Source organism: Cladophialophora bantiana, assembly GCF_000835475.1.
Source record: "Cladophialophora bantiana CBS 173.52 unplaced genomic scaffold supercont1.23, whole genome shotgun sequence".
Taxonomy (NCBI): domain Eukaryota; kingdom Fungi; phylum Ascomycota; class Eurotiomycetes; order Chaetothyriales; family Herpotrichiellaceae; genus Cladophialophora; species Cladophialophora bantiana.
In genome coordinates, this window is record NW_015971597.1 from 232774 (window position 1) to 254427 (window position 21654).

Consider the following 21654-nt stretch of genomic DNA (forward strand, 5'->3'; position numbering starts at 1 on the left):
GGAGGCACTCTGTTTTAGTACCCGAATGGTGCTCTGCGATTGGGGAGTGATTCTGCCAGAAACATTCCCCTGGATAGCTCATCCCTGTGGAATGATCGCCGGCAATGTCTCTTCCAACTTCTGGATGGCTTCGCAGGTGATGGAATCAGCTCCAACATGGGGCATACGAGTGTGACCTTAGCGGCCCATCTCTCTCCTTGGTCCTCACTGTTCCCGGCTGTGCCAGCCGAGCCGTGACCACGTCGCAAAGACCCTGTTGGTGGTATAACAGGTCCAGGCAATTAATCCTTCCATTTTGATTCTGCCATTTGGTGGTGCCCATGCTAACAGTATTTTGCAGCTAGCTCACGGTTTATGCCTTCATCATCCCTTTCATTCAAGTTCCTTTCCCCTTTTGACTCATCGCTTCCCTCCGACACGCATCCTCCAAGAGTCCCCTGTCGACCTTGTCGGGCGGCAAGTGCACGTACCGTACCACCGAGCCTCTGATAAAGATATTCTTCACGGAGGACAAGTGCGGGTATTTCAGTTCATCCAGGACCGTGATGTCGTCGAGTTTGATGTTCAAGTACTGATCGACGGATTTCAAGGTGCCGCGGATGGAGATGTCGTTTTTTAGCTCGACTGTGACGGTTTGTTGGGTTAGGGTTTTGAAGAAGCTATTCATTCTTCTGTCAGCCGCAAGTGGCCTGTGTGGACGTACTGGGGGGAGAGTTGCATGGGGGAGTACCTGAAGAAGAGCATGGTGGACGGCTTGTGTTGGTGCCGCGAGCAAATCTCAGTGTAGCTTGTGGTCTTATACCGGCACCTAAGTTCAGCTTTGGCCTCGTCCCGAGTCAGAAATCGTGACCGCCGCTCTGCGCTCCTTCCTCCGAGCAGCTTCCCACAGCCTTTGATGCCAAGAGATGAATGCGCTTCAGGCCTGTTTGGTTCGGCAGAATTGATAGGGTGAAACATCTGCCATTGCTTGCTGCATATTACAACTCGTGATCAATGATTTGATTGTCATGAGACATCCCCTCGATAGACCAATCGATATATCTGCCTTTTTCATTGGAGTCTCGCCTGTGAAAAGTTGGCACAACCTGCACAACATCGCGAGTGGCTCGGCTGCTGTCCGTTTCCCAGCCAGAAGTGGCGCAATCAGACTGAAACTTTTCGCTGTTGGCTCGACCCAACACGCGGCTATGATGTCGATATTTGCTTGGACAAGCAATGACATCGTAGATCTGGTTCAGCACTCTTTCATTTCCCTGCGATATCGACCCTCGTCTCCGCGATCGACAGGTTCTCCAAGTGCGGGAGCACGATTCAACCAATGATCATTGCAGCGCAATTTTGCCTTGGAAAGCTCAGGTTTGTGAGGTTTGGATGTGCCTAGTATCGTGTATGAGACAAACTTCCCTCGTATCGATAAACAAGTCACTCTTTCCACTCCCTCCCCTTTCTCGTTCACTCACTTTGTCTCCTTAGGATTGAAGTCTCGAAGTTGCCCCCTTTGTTTTTGTTAGAGGGCTAGTATATCATTGGTTTGGTCCATTACTAGATATCTATGACATCAGCAGTCAGCACACCAGCAACAACTGATCGCTTCGCGAGTTTTAGGGACTCTAGATGTCGCAGACTGAGCTGCGAACTCGCGCTCATGCAGCCGCCGATTATGAGCAACAGGCCGAAAAGCTATCACTTGAATCCTCATCCCAGACAACTGAAGACGGCCATGGGCATGGTCACGCCGTTGAAGCCAAGTTCATCACTCCACTCGACCCGGTCATCGAGACCGCAGACGGCAACAGATTGCCGGCTGTCCCCGTCCAGGAAGCACATAAGATCAACCTGTTGAAGAGTCGATCTGAAGGTCGACCATACCGTCCGGGACGACCGCGAGGGTTAAGCCGATTCGACAGGCAGAAGGCTGGGCCTGGAGCAGTTGATCGGAACGAGTTAGCCAAAGATGATCGGGAAAGCGAATCCAGCCGATTAGACGAAGCAATTCCGGTCTTGCATACCCACCCCCTGTTTCCTCCATTGCCGCTTTACGGGCCTCCGTCATTACTACGAGAGCTTCAGTGTGCAATACTCCGAACCACATCAGCTTTGCTTTCAACGGCCTTTCTTGCTGTCATCGTGTTAGGAGCATTGTTTACATCAATACCTCACTTTGTGAATTATGCTTGGCTGTGGCTCACTTTTCGGGATCCGTACAAACAGCGACCGTTCTATGATGAAGAAAGAAGACGCTCAGCCATACGCCTGGAGCAAGAGAAGGAATGGCAAAGGCGTACGATCAATGAAGGCGTGGCTGGGCCAAATGGTAAAATAAAGTCGCCGGCTTCCTCGGAAGGGCCATATGTGCCGCTTGAGGGAGGACCTGACAAGCTAGTCTGCGACATCAGGTACTACGCACGACGAGTGGGTCTAGATGCAGAAGAGTATAAAGTACGCACAGAAGACGGTTTCATCCTGTCACTGTGGCATATCTACTACCCTGCAGAATACACACCCAGTCCGGATGTGGTGCGACAACCCGACGAGCCTGTCGTCTTCAGAGATCCAAAAGATGGCCCCCATCTGCACATGCAGAAGCAGTACGCTGATGGAAACAGAAGATACCCCGTGTTGCTCGTGCATGGGCTCCTGCAGAGCGCCGGTGCCTATTGTGCGAATGATGACGACAGTTTGGCCTTCCTTCTTTGCAAGTCGGGGTACGATGTATGGTTAGGAAACAACCGTTGCGGCTTCAGTCCCGAGCACAGTCTACTCCAGCATCACGATCCACGAATGTGGGCTTGGAATACTCGGCAGATGGGGGTGATGGACCTTCCGGCGTTTGTGTCTCGAGTTCTTGAGGAAACAGGGTTGGAGAAGCTCGGGTTGGTGTGTCACAGCCAAGGTACGACGGAGGCATTCGTAGCGTTGGCGAAAGAGCAGCGACCGGATCTAGGGGACAAGATCAGTGTCTTCTGCGCTCTTGCCCCTGCAGTGTATGCAGGCCCCTTGATCGGGAAGATGTATTTCAAGTTCATGCGCGTGATCTCACCGTCGATGTTCAGGGTCTTCTTCGGCATTCACAGCTTCATCCCACTGATGATGGCTATGCACCGCACGTTGCCTGGCAAACTTTACGGTGCCATGGGCTACCGGGTCTTCGCGTTCCTCTTTGACTGGACGGACACACGATGGGATCGAGGTCTTCGGGATCGACTCTTTCAATTCTCACCCGTTTACGTAAGTGCGGAGAGCATGAGATGGTGGCTGGGTCGAGAGTGCTTTGCAAAGCAAAAGTGCATCTTGGCCACACGGGAAGAGGGAAGGTCGGAAGATGTGGAGGATAGTGAGGAGGCAGAAGAAGAGGAAAGCCCAGAGCGTCCCATGTCCGACGGGTACGATCGAGGCAGAACTGCATGGTACGACGAGCATGTTCCTCCACTGGCATTGTGGGTTGCTGGAAGCGACGATCTCGTCGATGGCCGGAGACTCTTGAGGAGGCTTGAACGAGGACGCGAACCGTTCGTGCAGGTGGTGCACAGCAAGGTGATTGAGGAGTACGAGCATCTCGATGTGCTTTGGGCGATGGATGCTGTGGAGCAGGTGGGAAAAGAAGTTCGGCAGGTCCTCTGGAAGACGATGCCGGAGGAGGCAAGAAGGATCTGCAGGAAGATATCTGGAGTTGTGGATGATGATGGAGCGGATAGTCAACCCAGTGACCGACAAGAGTAACTGGCAGCGAGGAGTAGGGCGTCGATGTCCGTTCGCAAAGAAGCAATTTTACGACGAGACACATAATAGAAAGATGCTCTGTCACACGCTATAATGATACGGAGTATACTGAAGCATATCACATAGGGGGAGCCAATGATTGTAGCGTTAGCCAAGGAGCGATGTTGGCGAAACATGGAGATGTAGACACTCTTTTTCCCGATGGGGCAGGGCGATGCGGCACACCCCTGGAACATTAGATACAGTAGTCTGCCTCATCGCGAGGTTTACTTGGGGCCAGCCGACAGAGCCCGAAATATGATTCAAGTGAAGCAGGGATGGAAAAGGCCGAATTATCAGAGGAGGGTGAAAAAGGCGCGGACATGGAGACCGGATGGCACGGAGGGAGCTTATCATGAGGGAAAACAGAGCAGAAAAGATCTCTGACGGGAGCTTTATCGGGCGGATCTGGATGTACAGAGTAGAAGTACCTTTCAGAAACTGCGTCCGATATCCGAATTGCCGTTTAGTGGGCTGCAGGCAGGATGATTATGGTGCTGAGTGTTCCAGAAGAATTCCTCGTTGAGATGGTATGAAGTAAGCACAACACATAATCACAGCACGATAAGGAGAATTGGGAATATCTACCGAGTAGAGAACCTTGGGAAGACGGAAACAATGATATTAATTTGATATTCGGAAGATACTACATCGAGGCAAGGCAGTGAGATAGTTACACGGGACATCGATAGTCGCGTGGCAGTCATACGTACCTGCGAGTTCCATACAAGGGGGCCCTTTGGCACGCCATCGATGCTGTGACAATCTGCCCGGTGACCCCCATCCATGGCGATAATGGTTTCTAGTGGCCGAGAGTGTCTTGAGGCTCGCCTACGACAGGTCCTTTTAGGCTTTAGCGACGTCGGAGACGCCCACCACCGAACAACTCTTGGTGCCTCCTGGGCCTGTCTCGCTGGGCATTGGCGGTGTTGGTGGGCAGTGGTCGCGCCCTCCACAACTCGCCCCCCCTCTTGGCTTTCTCTCGTCTCCTCTTGGTTCCCTCTTGGTCCTCTTCCACCTGGTCTTATCTCTACCTCGCCCTTCGCCAGCCATTCAGCTCCCTCATTAAAATCTCGCCATGCGCCGCCATGGCTGCCACACCTCGTCATGGCCCATCCTGGGCTCTGGAGAAAGTCTCCACCCCGCCGATAACCAGCATCAAGTTACCCGATCAAGGCCTAGCCGTTGCTTCTCGGAGGCCAATTCATGCCCTTTGCCTCGAGTCTCGAGTCCCTGCGCAATTTCGACCGCTGTGAGAGGCTCGCCTGCCTCGCTCTTGCTTTTTTCTGTTCCCTAGCTAGCGATGGGATGCATGGACTTGATCAGGACCCCTCCGCTAGATTTCTACTATGAATACGGTCGGCTTGCCTTTCATTCCAAGTCCCCTTCTTCGTGTTTGCTGCTCATCTATATTCCTCCTCAGCTGCATCGTCTGCTGAGAGTATCTGCTCCTCACGCAGCCTACCAGCGAGCCCTTTCGAATACCTCGACCTGAGTCTGGTACCGGACGCCATTGTACATGCGTACGGTTCCCATTTCCGCCGTATAACCATACCCACGATCCCGGCGCCGTCATGAGTGCAGACCGGAATTTGAGTGTCGCCTCACAGGGAGGACATCGCAAGTCGGTTGCGGAAGAGCCTGTGACATCCGTGCTCGCAGGTGGCGAAGTTCCCATATTTGACCGAGAGCTGACCGCCGATGAGGAGGTTCTGGCTGCTCTTGGTTACGTGTACGTCTTCAGAGCTTCTGGACCTGGTATGAAACTCGGATACTAACATATACACAGCCCAGAATTCAAGCGTGAATTCTCATTATGGACGTCATTCTGTGTCTCTTTTGCTGTCCTGGGCTTGCTTCCGTCCTTCGCCTCCACACTCTATTATGGCATGGGGTACGCTGGAACACCCGGTATGGTCTGGGGCTGGCTGATTGCTATGGCATTCATCCAATGTGTCGCCATGGGCATGGGTATGTCTCTTATTAGGTTCCCGGAAGGAAAAGACTTGTGAGGTGCTATGCTGACAAAATATAGCTGAGCTGTGTTCGTCCATGCCTACATCGGGTGGTCTCTACTACGCCGCGGCGGTGCTGGCTCCTCCGGGGTATGGTCCTCTAGCTTCCTGGATCACTGGTTGGTCGAATTGGCTGGTCCAAGTCACAGGCGCACCTTCCGTCGACTATGCATTGGCTTCGATGATCCTCGCCGCTGGATCCATCGCCAACCCCAACTATGTCCCACAGAATTACCAAGTGTTCCTCCTGACCACTCTGATTATGATTATTCATGCATGCATCTCGTCCATGCCTACCCGCTGGATCGCCACCTTCAACTCATACGGGAGCACCTTCAACATCATTGCATTGGTCATCACCATCATCACGATTCCGGCGGCCACCACTCGTGAATCTCAGGGGCTGCCTCGTTTCACCAAGAGCAGCACAGTCTGGGGCAACTTCTACGAGGGAACAGACTTTCCCAATGGTGTCGCTCTCCTCATGTCTTTTATCGCCGTTATCTGGACCATGTCGGGATATGATGCGCCTTTCCATCTAGCTGAGGAATGCAGCAACGCAAACATTGCCAGTCCTCGGGCCATCGTCCTGACTTCAGGAATTGGCGGTATCATGGGTTGGTTCTTGCAGTTGGTGGTGGCTTATACCGTGATCAATATCGATGACGTCCTGAATTCGGATATCGGCCAACCTTGGGCATCTTACCTTATGCAAATCCTGCCTAGGAACACCGCTCTGGCCCTGCTTTCGATGACCATCATCTGCGGTTTCTCCATGGGCCAAGGTTGCATGATCGCGGCATCGCGAGTCACCTTTGCGTACGCCCGTGATAACTGCTTCCCCTTCTCCAACCTGTGGAAACAAGTCAACCCGATAACCAAGACTCCGGTCAATGCTGTGTGGTTGAATTGCGCTGTGGGTATTCTTCTGACTTTGCTCCTCTTTGGGGGCGAGGCATCCATCGGTGCCATCTTCAGCGTCGGCGCCATTGCAGCATTCGTGGCCTTCACCATTCCTATCACCATTCGAACCTTCTTCGTGGGCAACCGTTTCCGTCGCGGACCATGGCACCTTGGCAAATTCTCGTACCCTATTGGTGTGGCGTCGACTTGCTTTACCTTATTGATGATTCCCATTCTCTGCCTTCCCAGCGTGACGGGCTCGGATCTAGATGCGTCACTGATGAACTGGACCTGTTTGGTGTGGGGTGGGCCGATGCTGCTTGTTCTGGTCTGGTGGGTGGTGGACGCGCACAAGTGGTTCACGGGACCGAAGGTCAACATCCAGCACATGATGCTTGGAAGAGAAGAAAATGTAATCGATGGCAAAGAGGGCTCGGACTCGGGAAGCGGCATTTCGCCAGCCCCCGGCACGGATATGGACAAAGCCATTTTGAACAAAGTGTGAGGAGATTCAGGTGCAAAAGTACCAAAGGCAATATGCTGTTATCTTTTTGGTCTTTTTTGGGCAGTGAGTGTGTGTATGTATACCCCCATGATTGGAACTCCACCTCGACAGCTATCTAGTGTAATTTGGATGAATGTCCTTGACAACTCTTAGCGTTTGTCCGTTCATTGATTGATTTTTCGAGCAATTTCGAGCAACGGATTCGCAATCTTAATGCAGCAAAAGTACAGGTGCCTGGGGGACCAGCGGATAGTGCCGGATGGAAGAAGGCGAGAAGGAACAGGAACCGTGACTCTTATTCGTCCGATTGGCTGTGTGTCGGTCCAGGAGGGTCGTGGTGGAAAGAAAACAGGATCGGAGGCATGTAGGATACTTAGGTACAAGGATAAGTACAAGGCAAAGATGGCCAAAGATTCCTTGTAAGATTATAGCCATCGGGGTCCCATCATCATTGGCCAATGTCGAACTCTGCTGTTAACCTCGCGGATGAAGCTGCTTTCCGCTTTCAGCTCTTCTGTTCTCTGCTCTTTGTTCTCTACTCTTCTGTGCTTCGAGAAGAAGTCAATCCCCAAACTGCATGGGACTAGATTGCTTTTACGTATCTCTCCGGAGGATTTCCGCCTGGTGAATCTCGATATGCATTGATCGGCAGCTCCCGTCCACCCATTCACTGCTTGATTACGATGATGTGAGGGCCAGCCCATTACCTGGCTTCCCTACGTACTAGCAACCATTAGCTTCGAGGAGGCAATCCACATATTGTCTATACTCGAGTTACATCCCTCGGCCCAATCCTCCTTTGCCCCCCAAGGCATGAGGCGTGAAATCCTTCGACCTGCTGCAAAAGGCAATGATTGTCCCCCGTACATCCACAATTCCCCCACAAACGAGCAGGGTGAAGCTTTATCAAGCATTTTGATCGTCCCAACCTTGAGCCAAACGCCATCTGTATTGAGAAATGCAACCTTCCTATCTCGCTACTGCCTATGGTGCTCCTGTGTCATGCGACAGCTTGCCCGTCGTAGCGCGAAGATCTGCTGTGTCAGGTAGCTCAAGGTAAGGTCCCGCAGCTTAACATGTATCCCATAAATACTCTTCTGCGTCGCGGACGCCGCGAGTCTGCCATTCCGTCTCTTCTCCCCTCTTGTGCGAGCATCTGGTCACCATGTATTACATTGCCCTTCTGACCGCATCACTGGCGGCTGGCGCTTTTGCGCAGGTTGTTGAGAATCCACACAAGTGGGCCGCGCAGAGGGTAGCGAAGAGAGCTCCTGCTGCACCTCAAGAGCGCCCATCCTTCTCAACGCTCTCGAAACGACAACAGTCGAGCTACTTGACGCCTCAGACCGAAAGTGAGTCTCCCGGCTTTTGATACTCCGGACTCCACAGTAGGAGGGGAATTGACAAGGACAGAGTTTGCCGTCAATGGCACCGGGATCCCAATGGTTAACTTCGACGTTGGCGAGTCTTATGCCGGCACGCTGCCTATTGATGGAAATAGCTCGAACCAAAACCAGCTGTTCTTTTGGTTCTTCCCCTCGGACAACCCAGCGGCGTCGGACGAGATCACCATCTGGTTGAACGGCGGACCGGGATGCAGCTCACTCGACGGGCTTCTGCAAGAACATGGCCCATTCCTTTGGCAGTCCGGGACTTACGCTCCACTACCGAACCCGTTCTCCTTTGTGAATCTTACCAACATGGTATATGTCGACCAGCCGATTGGCACGGGATTTTCCCCTGCAGCACCGGGAGCTCCAGCCAAGATCAACAACGAGGTTGATGTTGGCAGACAGTTTGCCGGCTTCTGGAAAAACTTCATGACCACCTTCAACATGACTGGTCGGAAGGTCTACATCACCGGCGAGTCGTACGCCGGACAATACATTCCCTACATTGCCAGCTATATGATCGATCAGAACAACACCGATTACTACAACGTCGCTGGCATCCAGATCAACGATCCCAGTATAGGGCTGAGCTCCGTCCTCACTGAAGGTACAAGCCAAGTTTATCCTAACATGGACGTTGGCCAATTTAGCTGACCCTGGAGCTCACAGTGCCTGCTGTCACGCACCTGAACAACTATGCCAATATCTTCGGCCTTAATGACACATTCATGTCTGCGATCAACAAGCGGGCAGAGCAGTGCGGCTACATCAAGTACATGGAAAATGCCTTGACATTCCCACCTAAGGGCAAATTTCACGAACCAGTGAACGCATCAAACCCAGGTGAGCGAATCTCCCGACGATCGATTTTTCGACTTATCAATATCCTTGGATCCAGAGTCCTTGGATGCTAACTTCGGTTGCCATAGATTGCTTTGTCTGGGAGGATATCATTAACGCCGCGATCTACGTCAACCCTTGCCTTAACTTTTACCACTTGACAGGTAGGACGAGACTTCTTTCGATGTTTCCCTCCCGTTGCGCTCGCGAAAGGGACCCGGACTAACCTCATGGTTGCTGACGAACAGATTTCTGCCCTTTCTTGAATGACGAGCTCGGTTTCCCATCTCTCGGCAATGGTCCCAACAACTATTTCAACCGCAGCGACGTCCAGGCCGCCATCCACGCCCCTCCCACCGACTACGTGATCTGCGGTGACCCCAACCTGTTCCCCAAGGGTGATCAATCGCCCCCATCATCTTTCAGCGCCCTTCCCCATGTCATAGAACACACCAACAACGTCATCGTCGGCAGCGGTCTTTTGGACTACCTCCTCCTGACCAACGGGACGCTGATGACCCTCAACAACATGACCTGGAACGGCGCGCAAGGCTTCTCCAAGAGACCATCTGACAAGTTCTTCGTGCCCTACAACCCCTCGATTGGGTTCGTTATCCAGGAGATAAACAACCAGCCTATCCCCGCCACACCCGTGGGCTTGGTCGCGGGTGGTGGATACATGGGCACCACGCACACCGAAAGAGGATTGACCTGGGTGACTGTTGACCTTGCGGGCCATGAGATTCCCCAATACGTGCCCGGCGCCGCGTACCGACAGCTGGAGTTTTTGCTGGGTAGAGTCAAAAGCCTAACTCAGCTGGGTGACTTCTCGACGCAGCATGGGAACTACACTGGCACAACTCCATTGTAGCCGGGTGCCCAATGATGGCGGGGTGGAGAGATAGTTTGTAGATGCACGATGCGCTGCTGCTCATAGAGCCCCAGATATGACTGAGATCATGTGTTCATATGATGCACTACGGAGCATACGAATAAGTTTACGAATGACAATTGCTTCGAGCGATTAACAATCTGTTGGTACCGCCAAACAAAGATAGAAACTGGTACCGTCTGACCGAGAGTAAGGACACAGTTAATGAGGGTAGCTCCCTCTTTCCACTAGTTGATTGGATAGATACTATAAATTTACTTGTCAGACGCCCATCTCTATCAGCGGCGCCAAAGCTGAACGCGTGACTGCGCGTCGCCTTGACGCGTTTCCTCCCAATGGCACATTCCCCACCTAACAGCGGCACTGAATTCTGGGGGAAGGCTTCTTCCTGCATTTTCTAGTCGGGAAGAGGACCCTCGAGTATCCATGGCCCTCGAACCAAAGTCGCCGTCAATGCACAACCGCTTGATGGGAACAAGAATCCCGCAGCCTTTGACCACCAATTTTCATGACAGCGACGAGTTCCGTTCCCCGCCTGCGAAGCGATTGAAAGCTGCCGTATCCAACGGAACCGCAGCCAGTCCGAGGCGCGAGTCTCCTGGGAAGCTCGCTCAGAAGAGGAGGATCGAGAATGAGATTGCAGACTCGGAAGAAGAGCTCGAAGAAGACGACCTGCATGGACGAGCAGCTCAAGTCTCCGATCCTCCCAGGGCGACACAGTTGGAGGCTACTCTGCCACCGGTCAAAACGGACGAGGAAGCCATAGAGGCTTACGAGGCTTACAAGGCAAGTGAATATGTGCAGGGGGACCAAGAACGCCGAGACAAAGATACGGCGCTGTCGACGCTTGAATCGCGCTCTTGGTCCAGGGGACGCAGTTCCATTTACGTGGATGCATTCAATCTCGCTCTGGACACGGTCCTAGACGAGGAATCACATCTCTTCAATGATTCTGAACTGAGTCTCTTTGGCGTATGGAGAGATCTGAGCTACGAAGCGCAATACCTCTATGTCAGGCTGTTCCTTCGCAAGACCAGTAAATGGTTTCGAGTCAAAGACCTTCAGTATTATAGCGATGTTGCAGACATGGAGGCTGCAGTCGCGGAATTGCAGAAGGAGAGACTTGTGCCTGCCGTCAACGAGGCACCTGACCTCCATCCGGGGGAATTGGAACCTCCCGAGGGCACGGTTTTGGGTGAGACATTTACTTTCGCAGAATGTTCGTCAGAGCACATTAAAACACTGGACGAGGCTAGCAGCCTGTTGCTTTTAGATGAGTTGAAGAGCATTGCCAAAGAGGCGAAAGTCCACGGCAAGAATAAACGAGAATTGCTGCAGAATTTCCGGCGCACCAGCGGCAGGCAAGCTGGGCTGGGGTTCAAAGAATTAAAGCGGACAGAAACGCAGGAGTCGGCAAGTGCCATATCTGAAGACAATCACTCCGTCTATGATGAAGACGACGGAGAGGAAAGCAGCGGCCCCAGCACACCGATCCCCACGAGCACGAATCGAGATGCGCATTTCACGAAGAAAATCCTCGATCGGACAGGACGTTGCATCCGGCTTTCTCTGACCCCGTTGAAGCTATTCGAACGGGTACATCTTGTCTTTTACCGCAGCACGGAATGGACGGAGAAAAGCCTCACGACCCTGATCCTCGCGAAGATCTCCCGCCGCAATTTCCCAGAGTACCTTGTGAGCCGATCGACCACCATTTTTGAGTCGCGTGCCCTTCTACTCGAATTCGAGGCTAGTCTCCGCACGCAGTTCCGGGTGGACAACATCCTTGAATTCAACGGCACTCCAGGTCGGAAGGCTCTGGAGGAAGTCAAAGGGATCTTTGAGGCGGTGTATCCGCGGTGGAAAGCCCTATTGGCAGAGGAACAAAGGAAGGAAGACCGCGTCTATGAGAGTGGAGAGGGTGCTTATCTGCGTCGTTTCAGCCCGGCATGGGTATATACGCGTATTGTGCATAAGGCACTTCACCCCTTTGCACGGTTCAAAGAGCATCTTCGCGAACATGAAATATTGAACGAGCTACTAGATCAACGACTCTTCCATGCAGCGAGAAGAGGGGCGTGGTATCAACGCAAAGCACTGTTGGAAGAGCACTACATGCACGCTCTGACATCGAACGAAGGTCGATCTCTCGAGGCAAATAAGAAGCACTGGAAGCGCATCGCACTAAATACTTGTGAGCAGGGTCTGCAAGATAAAGAGTGCCATGTCATTTACCACTACGATCTACAGAAGCGGGTCAAGAAATTGGAAAAGCATTTACGTGTGCCGCTTCGGGAACAACATGACTTTGGACATGTGAAGCTTGGGAAAGCTGTGGAGAGAAATGTCGTAGGCATCAAAATTGTGCAAGGACGCGACGACACGCCGTCACGCAGTCTCAACTTCAGTCGGAAGAACAGCATCAACACGACCATGGACGTTGAAATAGCGGCAAACAACGGCATTAAACGTCCCTCTCTTCCCGATCAACCAAGCAATCCAACTCTTGGAGGCAAAACAGTCTGGCTCGACCACTTGGACACCAACCTCCCCGTCTCGGTGGAATCAATGTGTCTCTCCCACTATCGCCACGTACTGGGCTACAAAGGCTACCACTCCGAAGGCGGCATCCTGCGGACGATTTTTGGGCTGTTGTTCCACGACATCCTCTTCTTCAACCCCTATATCCCCAACGTCTTTCAAACGGCCTACCAGACCTGTCCGCTCGACTTGCACACGGACAGTTTCTTTTCGGCCCGCATGCCTGAAATCCTGGCGCGGATCAATCAGATTTCCAACGGCGAGGCCGTGGACATTGCGAAGGCGGTGTGGGAAAAGGAATACGACAGACGGACATGCATTGTCGGAGTGAGGTGGGACGAGTTTGAAAAGGACGACCTTTTGGAGTTGGTGGCGTGTTGGGAGGGCCAGGCGCTGGGGACGGTCATGCTGGTCATGGCACAGGAGTATCAGAGTCGCGGCGGTGGCGTGCCGGATCTGGTGCTTTGGAAGGTACATGATCAAGCTGGTCAGGGCCATAATGATGATGACGATCAGGGTAAGCCTCACAATATATCATCCCGACAACGAGCCAGGGGTGAGGTTCTCTTCGCCGAAGTCAAATCCGCGAATGACCGATTGAGTGACACGCAAAGGCTGTGGATCAGTGTCCTGCTCTCGGCGGGCGTCAAGGTCGAGCTGTGCCATGCTGTTGCCGGCGAGGTCAGATATGAATAGAGAGCGACTAGGTACGAGGTAGAGACATCAAGAGCCACCAGAGGGTACTTGCCAAGTTGGATAGGGTATGTAGAAAATACATACCTGGTCGAGTGAGCAAGCTCCACACAGCGAGTGGGAACGCCTGAGAAAGGAAAGCATGTACGTCTATCCCCCGTGGGTAAATCGCCTGCATGCATGACAACATGTGCACATTTGCATCTATATATATATAAAGACTGCCATCCATTTTCTCTTCCTCTTTGCCTGCCTTTCTACACACTTCCTACCCAAGCTATGATTAGCTGGCTATATGGGAACAATGGACGGTAGTATCATGGAGCATCACGGAGATATTCATATAGGTCAGAACTTGGGGTAGATTCACCGAGGACCCGCAGTCACAGTGATCGTCGTCATTCTTAATCGCTAGGGTACCTACTTACCTACCTGGCTAGGTAGGTCTCGTGGCTACTATTACGTACATATGCGTGTGTGTGTGTGTGTGCGCACGCGCGTGCTAAACACTCCGCCGACGAAGGGCGGGGAACGGAGACGGGGTTGAGGGATACTGTATACCATGCTCGGTAATCACCAATACAGAATGTTTACCTTACATTATCGCATGTACGAAGGAGGACTTGTTGGTCATGTGTTGGGAAGTTGGTGGCGAGGGTGGGTTTGCTAGTCGGCTATTTGATGCAGTGACAAAGACAAGGATATATGTAAGAATTCCAACTCTTCTCGCTTTCTCCCCTTTCGTGGAATTATGTTATGAGCCCTATCTATCCGCCCGTCTTATGTAGAACCTCGTAAGCTGTCTAGCTACACAGCTATGTACCTAGCCAGTTAGTCTAAAGTCTTCTTGTTTGTCTTTCTTTGCTGCTCTAGAGCTCTAAATTCTAGGTCCATGTTGTACATAGAGTACACTTCTAGTCATCCCCGCAGCCCCAGCAACGCTGCGCTGCACAATGTGCCAGGCTATCCCATGCTGCGCTGCGCTATGCTCTCAACTCCCACCTTGCCCGAGGAAACCGCCCGTGCGCTTGCTGGCAAACAAATAAGACAAAAAAGCACAATCACATGCATGCTTATGTCAATGACGCCCCCTCGTGTACATATCCCAATTGATGCATGCATGCGTACAAGCCTGCAAGAGGAGCGGAAACAGAAAGATACAAGCGAGAGAAAGAAGGGGGCGGGAATATCACCAATCCAATCCCCGTTTTTCACAACTCGTTTCTCCCACCAAGAAAAAGGATTTTTGGGCCGGCGACGAGGGGCGAGGGAGGAAGGCCAGTGCTTTCTCCTGTTTCTCACTTTTTGTTACAATTTCCTCCCGAACCAGCCAACGCCCTTTTCGACAGCTTCTTTGCTCGCGGCGGCTGCCATGGCATGTTGCTGCATCAGGGTCCCAGCTTCTTTACTCGGCTTGACCCGGCCGAAGTTAACGTCCAGGTCGAGCAGGATCTTCAACGCGTTGCGACTCCGCAGGTATGGCAACGGGGCTTTTGCCTCTCTAAGGCCTACGCCCGGTTCCACTCTGCCAGCCACGCCCGAGACACCGCCTTGCAGCTTGACTTTGTCCGCCTCTTCGGAGCCAGGGAATGGGAGTAGTGTCGACAAGACTTCGTACGCAGCCAATGTGAAGCCGAATTGCGGTGACGAACGGAGGATACGAGCAGGGCCGCCCTTGAAAAAGGCCTTGAAGCCTTCTTCCTTGAGGATCTTGCGTGCGCAGTCACCAAGACCGTTGTATGTTGCTTCTCCTTTACGGGCTTCCACCTGAAGTCGAGTTTTGATCACATCGCAAGGGGTCGTCAGATAGGCGGCTGGCATACCAGCAATGGCACCGGCAGTCAGAAGCTGCACTATGCCCAATGACTTGGTGGGTGATTCGCCGAAGAAATCTCTCTTGAGGTGACTGTACGTGGGGAAATAGATGGCCGAGAAAGGGACGTCGCGCAGCAAGCAGGCTGTTACGCCTTTGTACAGACCCAGGATACCGAGATTTCGAACGATCCACATCGCACTACGTTTTGGAACCGCATCGGATTTCTTGGCCAACTCGCCTTGAACCTGTAGACGAATTTTGACGATTTCGAGCGGGTTGGTAAAGACCTATTGTGTGGAATGCACCGTCAGTGCCTCGCATCCCAAACCATAGGATCAAAAGTCCTCGAATTTTGAACTTACCACTTGACAAGCCCCTGCCGAACCACCGGCGAAAATCTCTGCCCAGAGGGGGATCTTGCCAGTCTGTTTGTCTGTAAATCGTCCTCGCACGAGATCGTTTACCGTGAGCTTGATGGCCTTTTCAGGAGCAACCCCGACCAACTGAGGCAAAACGCCCGAGTACAATCCACGGATGCCCTCGTTTCGTATTACCTTGCGCGCACAGTCGATTGAGTTTTCGTAAAGTCGTTCACCAGGGCGCGTGCTCCGCTGGTTTTGCATACGAGTCTTGACCAGATCGATCGGATAGACCATGAAAGCACCAAATGCACCAGCAATGGAACCAAGACCAAAGTGATGTGCGGATTCGAGCAAGCTGCGAAGAAATTGTTGGGATTTGGACATGGCTCGGTCGGCAACTTCGGCCACCGCGTTCAATTTGGCACCGGCTGTTTGATAGCTCGCATCCAACACCTTCGCGAAGTCATCCAGACCCAAGCGACCCGAAGGCGAGTTGAGGCCGGCAAAGTGGAACAAGATATCGGCCTCCATGGGAGTGTAGAGAGAAAATCGCGTCAACCGAGCAGCTTCGTTGAGGAAATCTGTGCGGTCGATCCTGCCGTCTGGGGACTTCGCTGTCGCATTGCGGATGATGAGGTCGAGAAGATCCATTTCACGGATGATGTTCTGAAAGGCACGGACGTTTGCGTACGAGATCTTTGTTCCTGATGAGATATTGCACAAGGTCGGGAGGTTCTCCAGTAGATGGTCAGACAACTTATGTCCTGCGGTTGCTCGAATGATTCGCTCAAAATCCTCCGGGTCAATGTAGCCATCCTTATCTTTGTCATACAAATGGAACGCTTGTCGAATGCGCTCGCCCTGCAGACCACGCATCATCTGCGCAAACTGCGGGTAGGTCATTTCATGTCTCTTGTTTTTTCCACCAATATACAATGAAGCCCATTCTGAGTTGAAGTCGAAGGGGATACTTTCTTGGCCTCTGTTTTGCTCGTAGATCTTCTGGAAGGTGTCTGACTTGATTGAACCAGTGCCATCTTCGTCGAACAATCGGAATGCGATTTCATACTCTGCATCGGACTTGGCCAGGAGGTTGTCGAAGGCGGCCCATTCTGACATGGTGATTTTCCCGCGCTTATGACGGTCGGCGACACCGAAGAGGATGCCATATTGTTCCCGTTTAATTTTGTGCTGCGAGAGCGCATTAGTTTGTGGGTTGGCAGACAACCGACATGTGACGGGGCCGGGACCAGACTCACATAATCTTCTTCTGGAGGCGCGATGGCATTGATAAAATCCTCCTCATTCATGTAAAGCTCTCCATCTTGGTCTTTGTTGGAGTGTCTCAAAAATGTCATGCGCGACTCCGTAGATAAGCTTGGAGGAGCCGTCGAACCCAGTAGGGACTCTTTTACGGCTTCCTTAACGGTCGCCATGGTCTAGAATAGAGTAGGATTCTGTCGGGAGACCAAGGTAGCGGCTGGCGGACGAAATGCTGGGGTTCAAAATGAGGTCCAGGAGGTCGGGCGCGGGTCGAGCGCGAAATAACAATTAAAGGTGAAAATAGGAAAATGAAAAGACGGAGCCGTCAAAGAGCCGTCACAATGACTGTAGAGAATGCTACGGTGAACACACTCAGGAAAATACGGGAAAGGAGTAAGATAGAAGCAAGAAATTGCTTATGGGAGAGGCGGTGATGCGTGACCCTTTCTGACCCTTTCTCGCGCTCAAACCGCAGTCTCGGAGCACAAAATTAAACAAAAATTTGGAGCTTTTTGTCTCGCTATCGATTTAGCCGTGCGCTAGCCGCTATAGGAAATCCCGGTTCAGGAACCATCTGGCGCCTTACTAAATCTGGTCTAGGGCTCGGTATATAACTCCGCGAGCCGAACGAAGCTCCGGTGGAAAAAAATATGTCCACAGGGTGCACAGCCTCGCCCCATGGGACATTCCGAGAAACATAACTTCAATTACGAAGACAAAGAAAGAGAAGGAAAAAAAGGATTCATCATGCATTGCGATATAGTCCTGCCCTGTGACCGTATGTCTTTCCTAGATTCCTTCCTTAAAGCCCTCCCATTTGTCTTCAAAAGCTGTGGAAGTACATGAATATGATACAATAATACACTGCATGCACGCCGTTCATTGCATTGCGCCAGATGGAAGCCAGACCCAGGTCGTTGCGTCGTTAGATATCCTCTCGTCAAGCAATTTTCCACCGTTTTCAGTTTCGGTCCAATCCGATCTTCACCCACATTCATACTGTGTACCCATATCCGGTCTTGGAGAGAAGGCGATTGACAGAAGGGAGACTCTCAGTGGATAAACCAGCCGGTATCTCACTGGCTCGTCGACTATGGACATTGTTTCCAAGGCTGATTCCACTATCGTCGGTATGATCGTATTGTTCGTCGAGGGATGAACCACGTTCATACTCACTCCCACCCCCTTGACCAGAACTTGCTCGTGATCTGGTTCGGGCATGACCGGAGGAGCGAGAAGGGTTCCTCAAGTTTCGAAGCCCTTGTTGAAACATCTGTGGCAGAGGGTGGATTAGCTTGACGCCACATGCTGTGAGCTGATGAATCTATGCATACCACTTTCTCAACATCTGACATCGACTCTCCCAGCTCCTTACACAGAGGTTGCCATATCGAATGACGGTGCCGGTTGTAAGCATCTGTTACCCTCTGGATCCTTGCCTCATCCCAATCAGAGTCGCGCATCTTGGCCAACACCCTCTCGTGTCTCTTTCGACATGCGTTGGCCGATTTGTTGGGGAAGTAGCGTCGGTGGATCTCTTCCCAAGACAATCCGCGACCCTTGGCGTCCAAAAGAACGTTGTCGTCCTCGGCATTCCAGGGAGCACTCTGGCCTGGACGTGGAACCGCTTCCCTCTGAAGATGGGGGACAGGAGGCATGGAATTGGGGACGGGTTGTAGATAGGTGGGCATCATGTGTTGTTGACCATATTGTAGGCTATGGTCAGGGTAATGCAGGCTGTGCATCTGAGGGGGATTCCATGGAGTCATTGTCGGGGGCATGCTGGTCACCATGGTCGTTGATGTTCGTAGGTTGTAGGGGGCTGGTCGTTGAATTCGGCGTGCTATGGTTGGCTGCTTTGGCATTCCTTTTTCTCATGCGCAGACCGATCAGTCGAGGCCGCGGTCGGCGGAACTGGCTGCGCGAACGAAAGGAAAAGATCCGAATTATGATTAAGAGGGTGGAGGAGGAGCGAGCGTACAGAAAAGAAAATGATCGAGCTGAATAGTAGCAGTCAGTCTCAGACTGGATGGTATGAAATGGTGTATGCCTGGATGATTCGAGCCCGACCACCCCTCTTATGAACAATTGCGTCCAGCGCAAACAACCTTGAAGGAAATTCTCAAACACACGGGCGTCAATCTCAGATTGAAAGAGACGCGAGACCCAACGCCTCAGGTGTCGAGCCACCGGGTTTCATAAGTAAAGTGCAAGAGAATCAGCCTCCAGGCGCATAACGTGCAACGGCGCCTCGGGGGGATGCAAGAGGTGTACATCCATAGGGAACCAAATCGTGCCCACCATTGGAGGTTCCGTCTTTAAGGAATAAGTGAAACTTGAGCCTTGAGTTGGGGCCATATGGGGGTGGATCATGCCAATGTAGTTGCAGAAAATATATTTGGCACCAACCCTACCTCTGAGGCTCAAGCGGGCCACTCGTAGCAGAGCACAGGGCGGCTGTCGATCAAGCGAATCTCACTAGCCGCTGGCAGACATGGACCACCTTGTTAAGAGGCGGCAGAAGTCTGGCGGTTTCGGGAATTTTTGGACACACCAAGCACACTGACCAGTAGCGGAAACTTTCGATGCCCCAGAAGGCCAGCATCCTGATCGCTCTAGTCATGCAGATTGGTCGTGTGCAGACCATGGCGTACGGTGGTATCGGAAGTAAAAGATAGCCGCCGAGCATCAATTTCAGGAAGGAGTTGAATGACACGAACTGGGCTTGAAATCCAACATACACCAACAAGGAAGGGGTCACCACGACAGCGCACCGTTCAGCTCCGAAATCGAGCAGGTGATTGCCATACATGCCTTCTTGATTCAGCACCAGAAGACACACTGCGAGGTTCGGAGATATTGGTCTGAGGTTGGAGGACATGAAACTTGGGGTCGCTTACCAGGCGCTTAATCTCTTGCGGGTCCTATATTTAGCCATGGCAAATTAGCAGCGATGATTTGCATGCCAACCACACCTCGGCTGGTTCCTTTGACTGTTCACTATGGCACCAGTTATGCTGAGACGGGTTGCTTGCTGCTGTTTGGAGATAGAGCCGGTAATGATATAGGGCAGAGTTGGTGTTCTCGCGCGACGGAATGTCCGCCAAATCGGGGGGGTTGCGTCTTCTCATATCTGAGACGTAAGATAGAAAGGATGCTTCCACTTATACCATCTGTCGTATCAAGGTACTAAGACACTACGAAGAGACTCGTCTCCATAGAGCCGTGAGAGGAAAGCTACGCAAGACGAACAAAGTCTAAGACAAGGTCATGTATTCGACTATTCTTGAGAGTGTCAGGTAAAAAGACTGTAGTTTTCCCGCTTCAACTCTTCTGTGATTCTGCTATTAAATCTTTTGGGGTTGGCCCTCCTCGAGGCTTCGTGGAAGACGAGCCGATGTGATACATCCAAATGGTACATCATCAAGAGGGATTGGTCAGCGACCAATCCCTTGCCGTGGAGTCGTCATAACATATCAAATCGCTAAATATCAAACAAGAATTTTGCCCGACTACAATGTCCCTCACCTCCGGGCCCATCGTCGCTCGTCCTTCGACATCTTGACGTGAGAGCCATAGTAGCCCTCCTCCTCGATTGGCGTCACACTGTATACGACAGGGGTGTCAGAGAAGGACAACTGACGCCGTTGCGTGGTGGTCTTGGAAGGAGACTTCTTCAAGATGCTTCTTGATGAGCTGGTGTTGACATATGAATATGTTGGCTGTTGCATCGTCGAGTAGCCTCGCTGGTTAAGTCGGGTGTTTCGTGCCGTTGGGCTGACGGGTGACGGTGAGATAGGTGACTTCAGAGGTGATCTCAATGGGGTCATGGGAGACTTGAGGGACAATGCTGGTCTGGTTGCTTGAGTAGTCGAAGTGGAGATGCTCAAGGACAACTTCGGCTTTGCGGCTCGTGAGGCAAGCATGGTGATGTGTCTTGTTTGACTATAGAAATTGATGTATTTGATATGAAGTTGTAGACGGAATCTGTTCAACAGATTGCAGCGGGGTGTTTGACGATATAATAAAAGGACGTAGATATGCTTGACGGGGCAGTGTATGCAAAAACAGCAGTCGAGTACGATAGATGTAAATATAGAATTGGACCAGCCAAATCTAGGTTGTAAGGAAAGTGACGAGGAATAAAAAATGCCAGACAATCAATGTATGGATGAAGAGGAGAAAAAGCCGGGTCGACAGAGCGGTCGGATGGGCGGTTAGATATAGATGTTGAAACGCAGAGACAAGTCGAGACTTGGGCTGGTCGGTGGGAGTTGTCGTCCCCATTCGCCTGGCATTGTCCTGATGGTCCGAGCGTCCGCCTTGCATCGTGTCCAATCATCGCACTCCTTGACGCGCTCACAGTGTGATACTGCTGCTTCCTCACCTTCTCGTCCAATAGCCAATGCAGTTTTCCCATGCAAAGTCAAGCTAGTTAATACATAATGCGTGATAGAAACAAATCGGGACAGTTCGAATTGATGCCATACCTCACACACGGCTTCTCGCCTTGCACTAATCCGCAGCCTTCCCAGGCCCAGTCAGCAATTTTTCCTCCTTTGTACATCTGCCAAGCACTCGACAGTAAAACTATCGAATTTGAACTCTGCCTCTTTTCCCTCTTTGGCTTTCTATTATGGTGACATAGGTGATCAAAGAGGGTTGATGCAAGAG

The 21654-nt window shown here is 51.9% G+C and overlaps 8 protein-coding genes across 8 annotated transcripts; 4 read left to right on the forward strand and 4 right to left on the reverse strand.

Moving 5' to 3' along the window:
- Positions 1 to 376: 376 nt before the first annotated feature.
- Z519_11673 (U6 snRNA-associated Sm-like protein LSm2) lies at positions 377 to 667 on the reverse strand (the record flags this gene model as incomplete). The annotated part of the gene is made up of 1 exon (XM_016769384.1): positions 377 to 667. One exon carries the CDS (start codon positions 665 to 667, stop codon positions 377 to 379), a length of 291 nt encoding a protein of 96 aa, XP_016614368.1.
- A 947-nt stretch (positions 668 to 1614) lies between these two features.
- Positions 1615 to 3720, forward strand: Z519_11674 (uncharacterized protein; the record flags this gene model as incomplete). Its single annotated transcript, XM_016769385.1, has 1 exon — positions 1615 to 3720. One exon carries the CDS (start codon positions 1615 to 1617, stop codon positions 3718 to 3720), a length of 2106 nt encoding a protein of 701 aa, XP_016614369.1.
- Positions 3721 to 5333: 1613 nt separating this feature from the next.
- Positions 5334 to 7182, forward strand: Z519_11675 (uncharacterized protein; the record flags this gene model as incomplete). Its single annotated transcript, XM_016769386.1, has 3 exons — positions 5334 to 5491; positions 5549 to 5730; positions 5795 to 7182. The coding sequence occupies 3 exons, from the start codon at positions 5334 to 5336 to the stop codon at positions 7180 to 7182; spliced, it is 1728 nt and encodes a 575-aa protein (XP_016614370.1).
- Positions 7183 to 8347: 1165 nt separating this feature from the next.
- Z519_11676 (uncharacterized protein) lies at positions 8348 to 10284 on the forward strand (the record flags this gene model as incomplete). Its single annotated transcript, XM_016769387.1, has 5 exons — positions 8348 to 8534; positions 8596 to 9180; positions 9243 to 9416; positions 9503 to 9577; positions 9662 to 10284. 5 exons carry the CDS (start codon positions 8348 to 8350, stop codon positions 10282 to 10284), a joined length of 1644 nt encoding a protein of 547 aa, XP_016614371.1.
- A 447-nt stretch (positions 10285 to 10731) lies between these two features.
- Positions 10732 to 13542, forward strand: Z519_11677 (uncharacterized protein; the record flags this gene model as incomplete). Its single annotated transcript, XM_016769388.1, has 1 exon — positions 10732 to 13542. One exon carries the CDS (start codon positions 10732 to 10734, stop codon positions 13540 to 13542), a length of 2811 nt encoding a protein of 936 aa, XP_016614372.1.
- A 1305-nt stretch (positions 13543 to 14847) lies between these two features.
- Positions 14848 to 17153, reverse strand: Z519_11678 (uncharacterized protein; the record flags this gene model as incomplete). Its single annotated transcript, XM_016769389.1, has 3 exons — positions 14848 to 15642; positions 15718 to 16908; positions 16977 to 17153. 3 exons carry the CDS (start codon positions 17151 to 17153, stop codon positions 14848 to 14850), a joined length of 2163 nt encoding a protein of 720 aa, XP_016614373.1.
- An 821-nt stretch (positions 17154 to 17974) lies between these two features.
- Z519_11679 (uncharacterized protein) lies at positions 17975 to 18773 on the reverse strand (the record flags this gene model as incomplete). The annotated part of the gene is made up of 2 exons (XM_016769390.1): positions 17975 to 18253; positions 18315 to 18773. 2 exons carry the CDS (start codon positions 18771 to 18773, stop codon positions 17975 to 17977), a joined length of 738 nt encoding a protein of 245 aa, XP_016614374.1.
- A 1731-nt stretch (positions 18774 to 20504) lies between these two features.
- Positions 20505 to 20906, reverse strand: Z519_11680 (uncharacterized protein; the record flags this gene model as incomplete). Its single annotated transcript, XM_016769391.1, has 1 exon — positions 20505 to 20906. One exon carries the CDS (start codon positions 20904 to 20906, stop codon positions 20505 to 20507), a length of 402 nt encoding a protein of 133 aa, XP_016614375.1.
- Between the last annotated feature and the right edge of the window lie 748 nt (positions 20907 to 21654).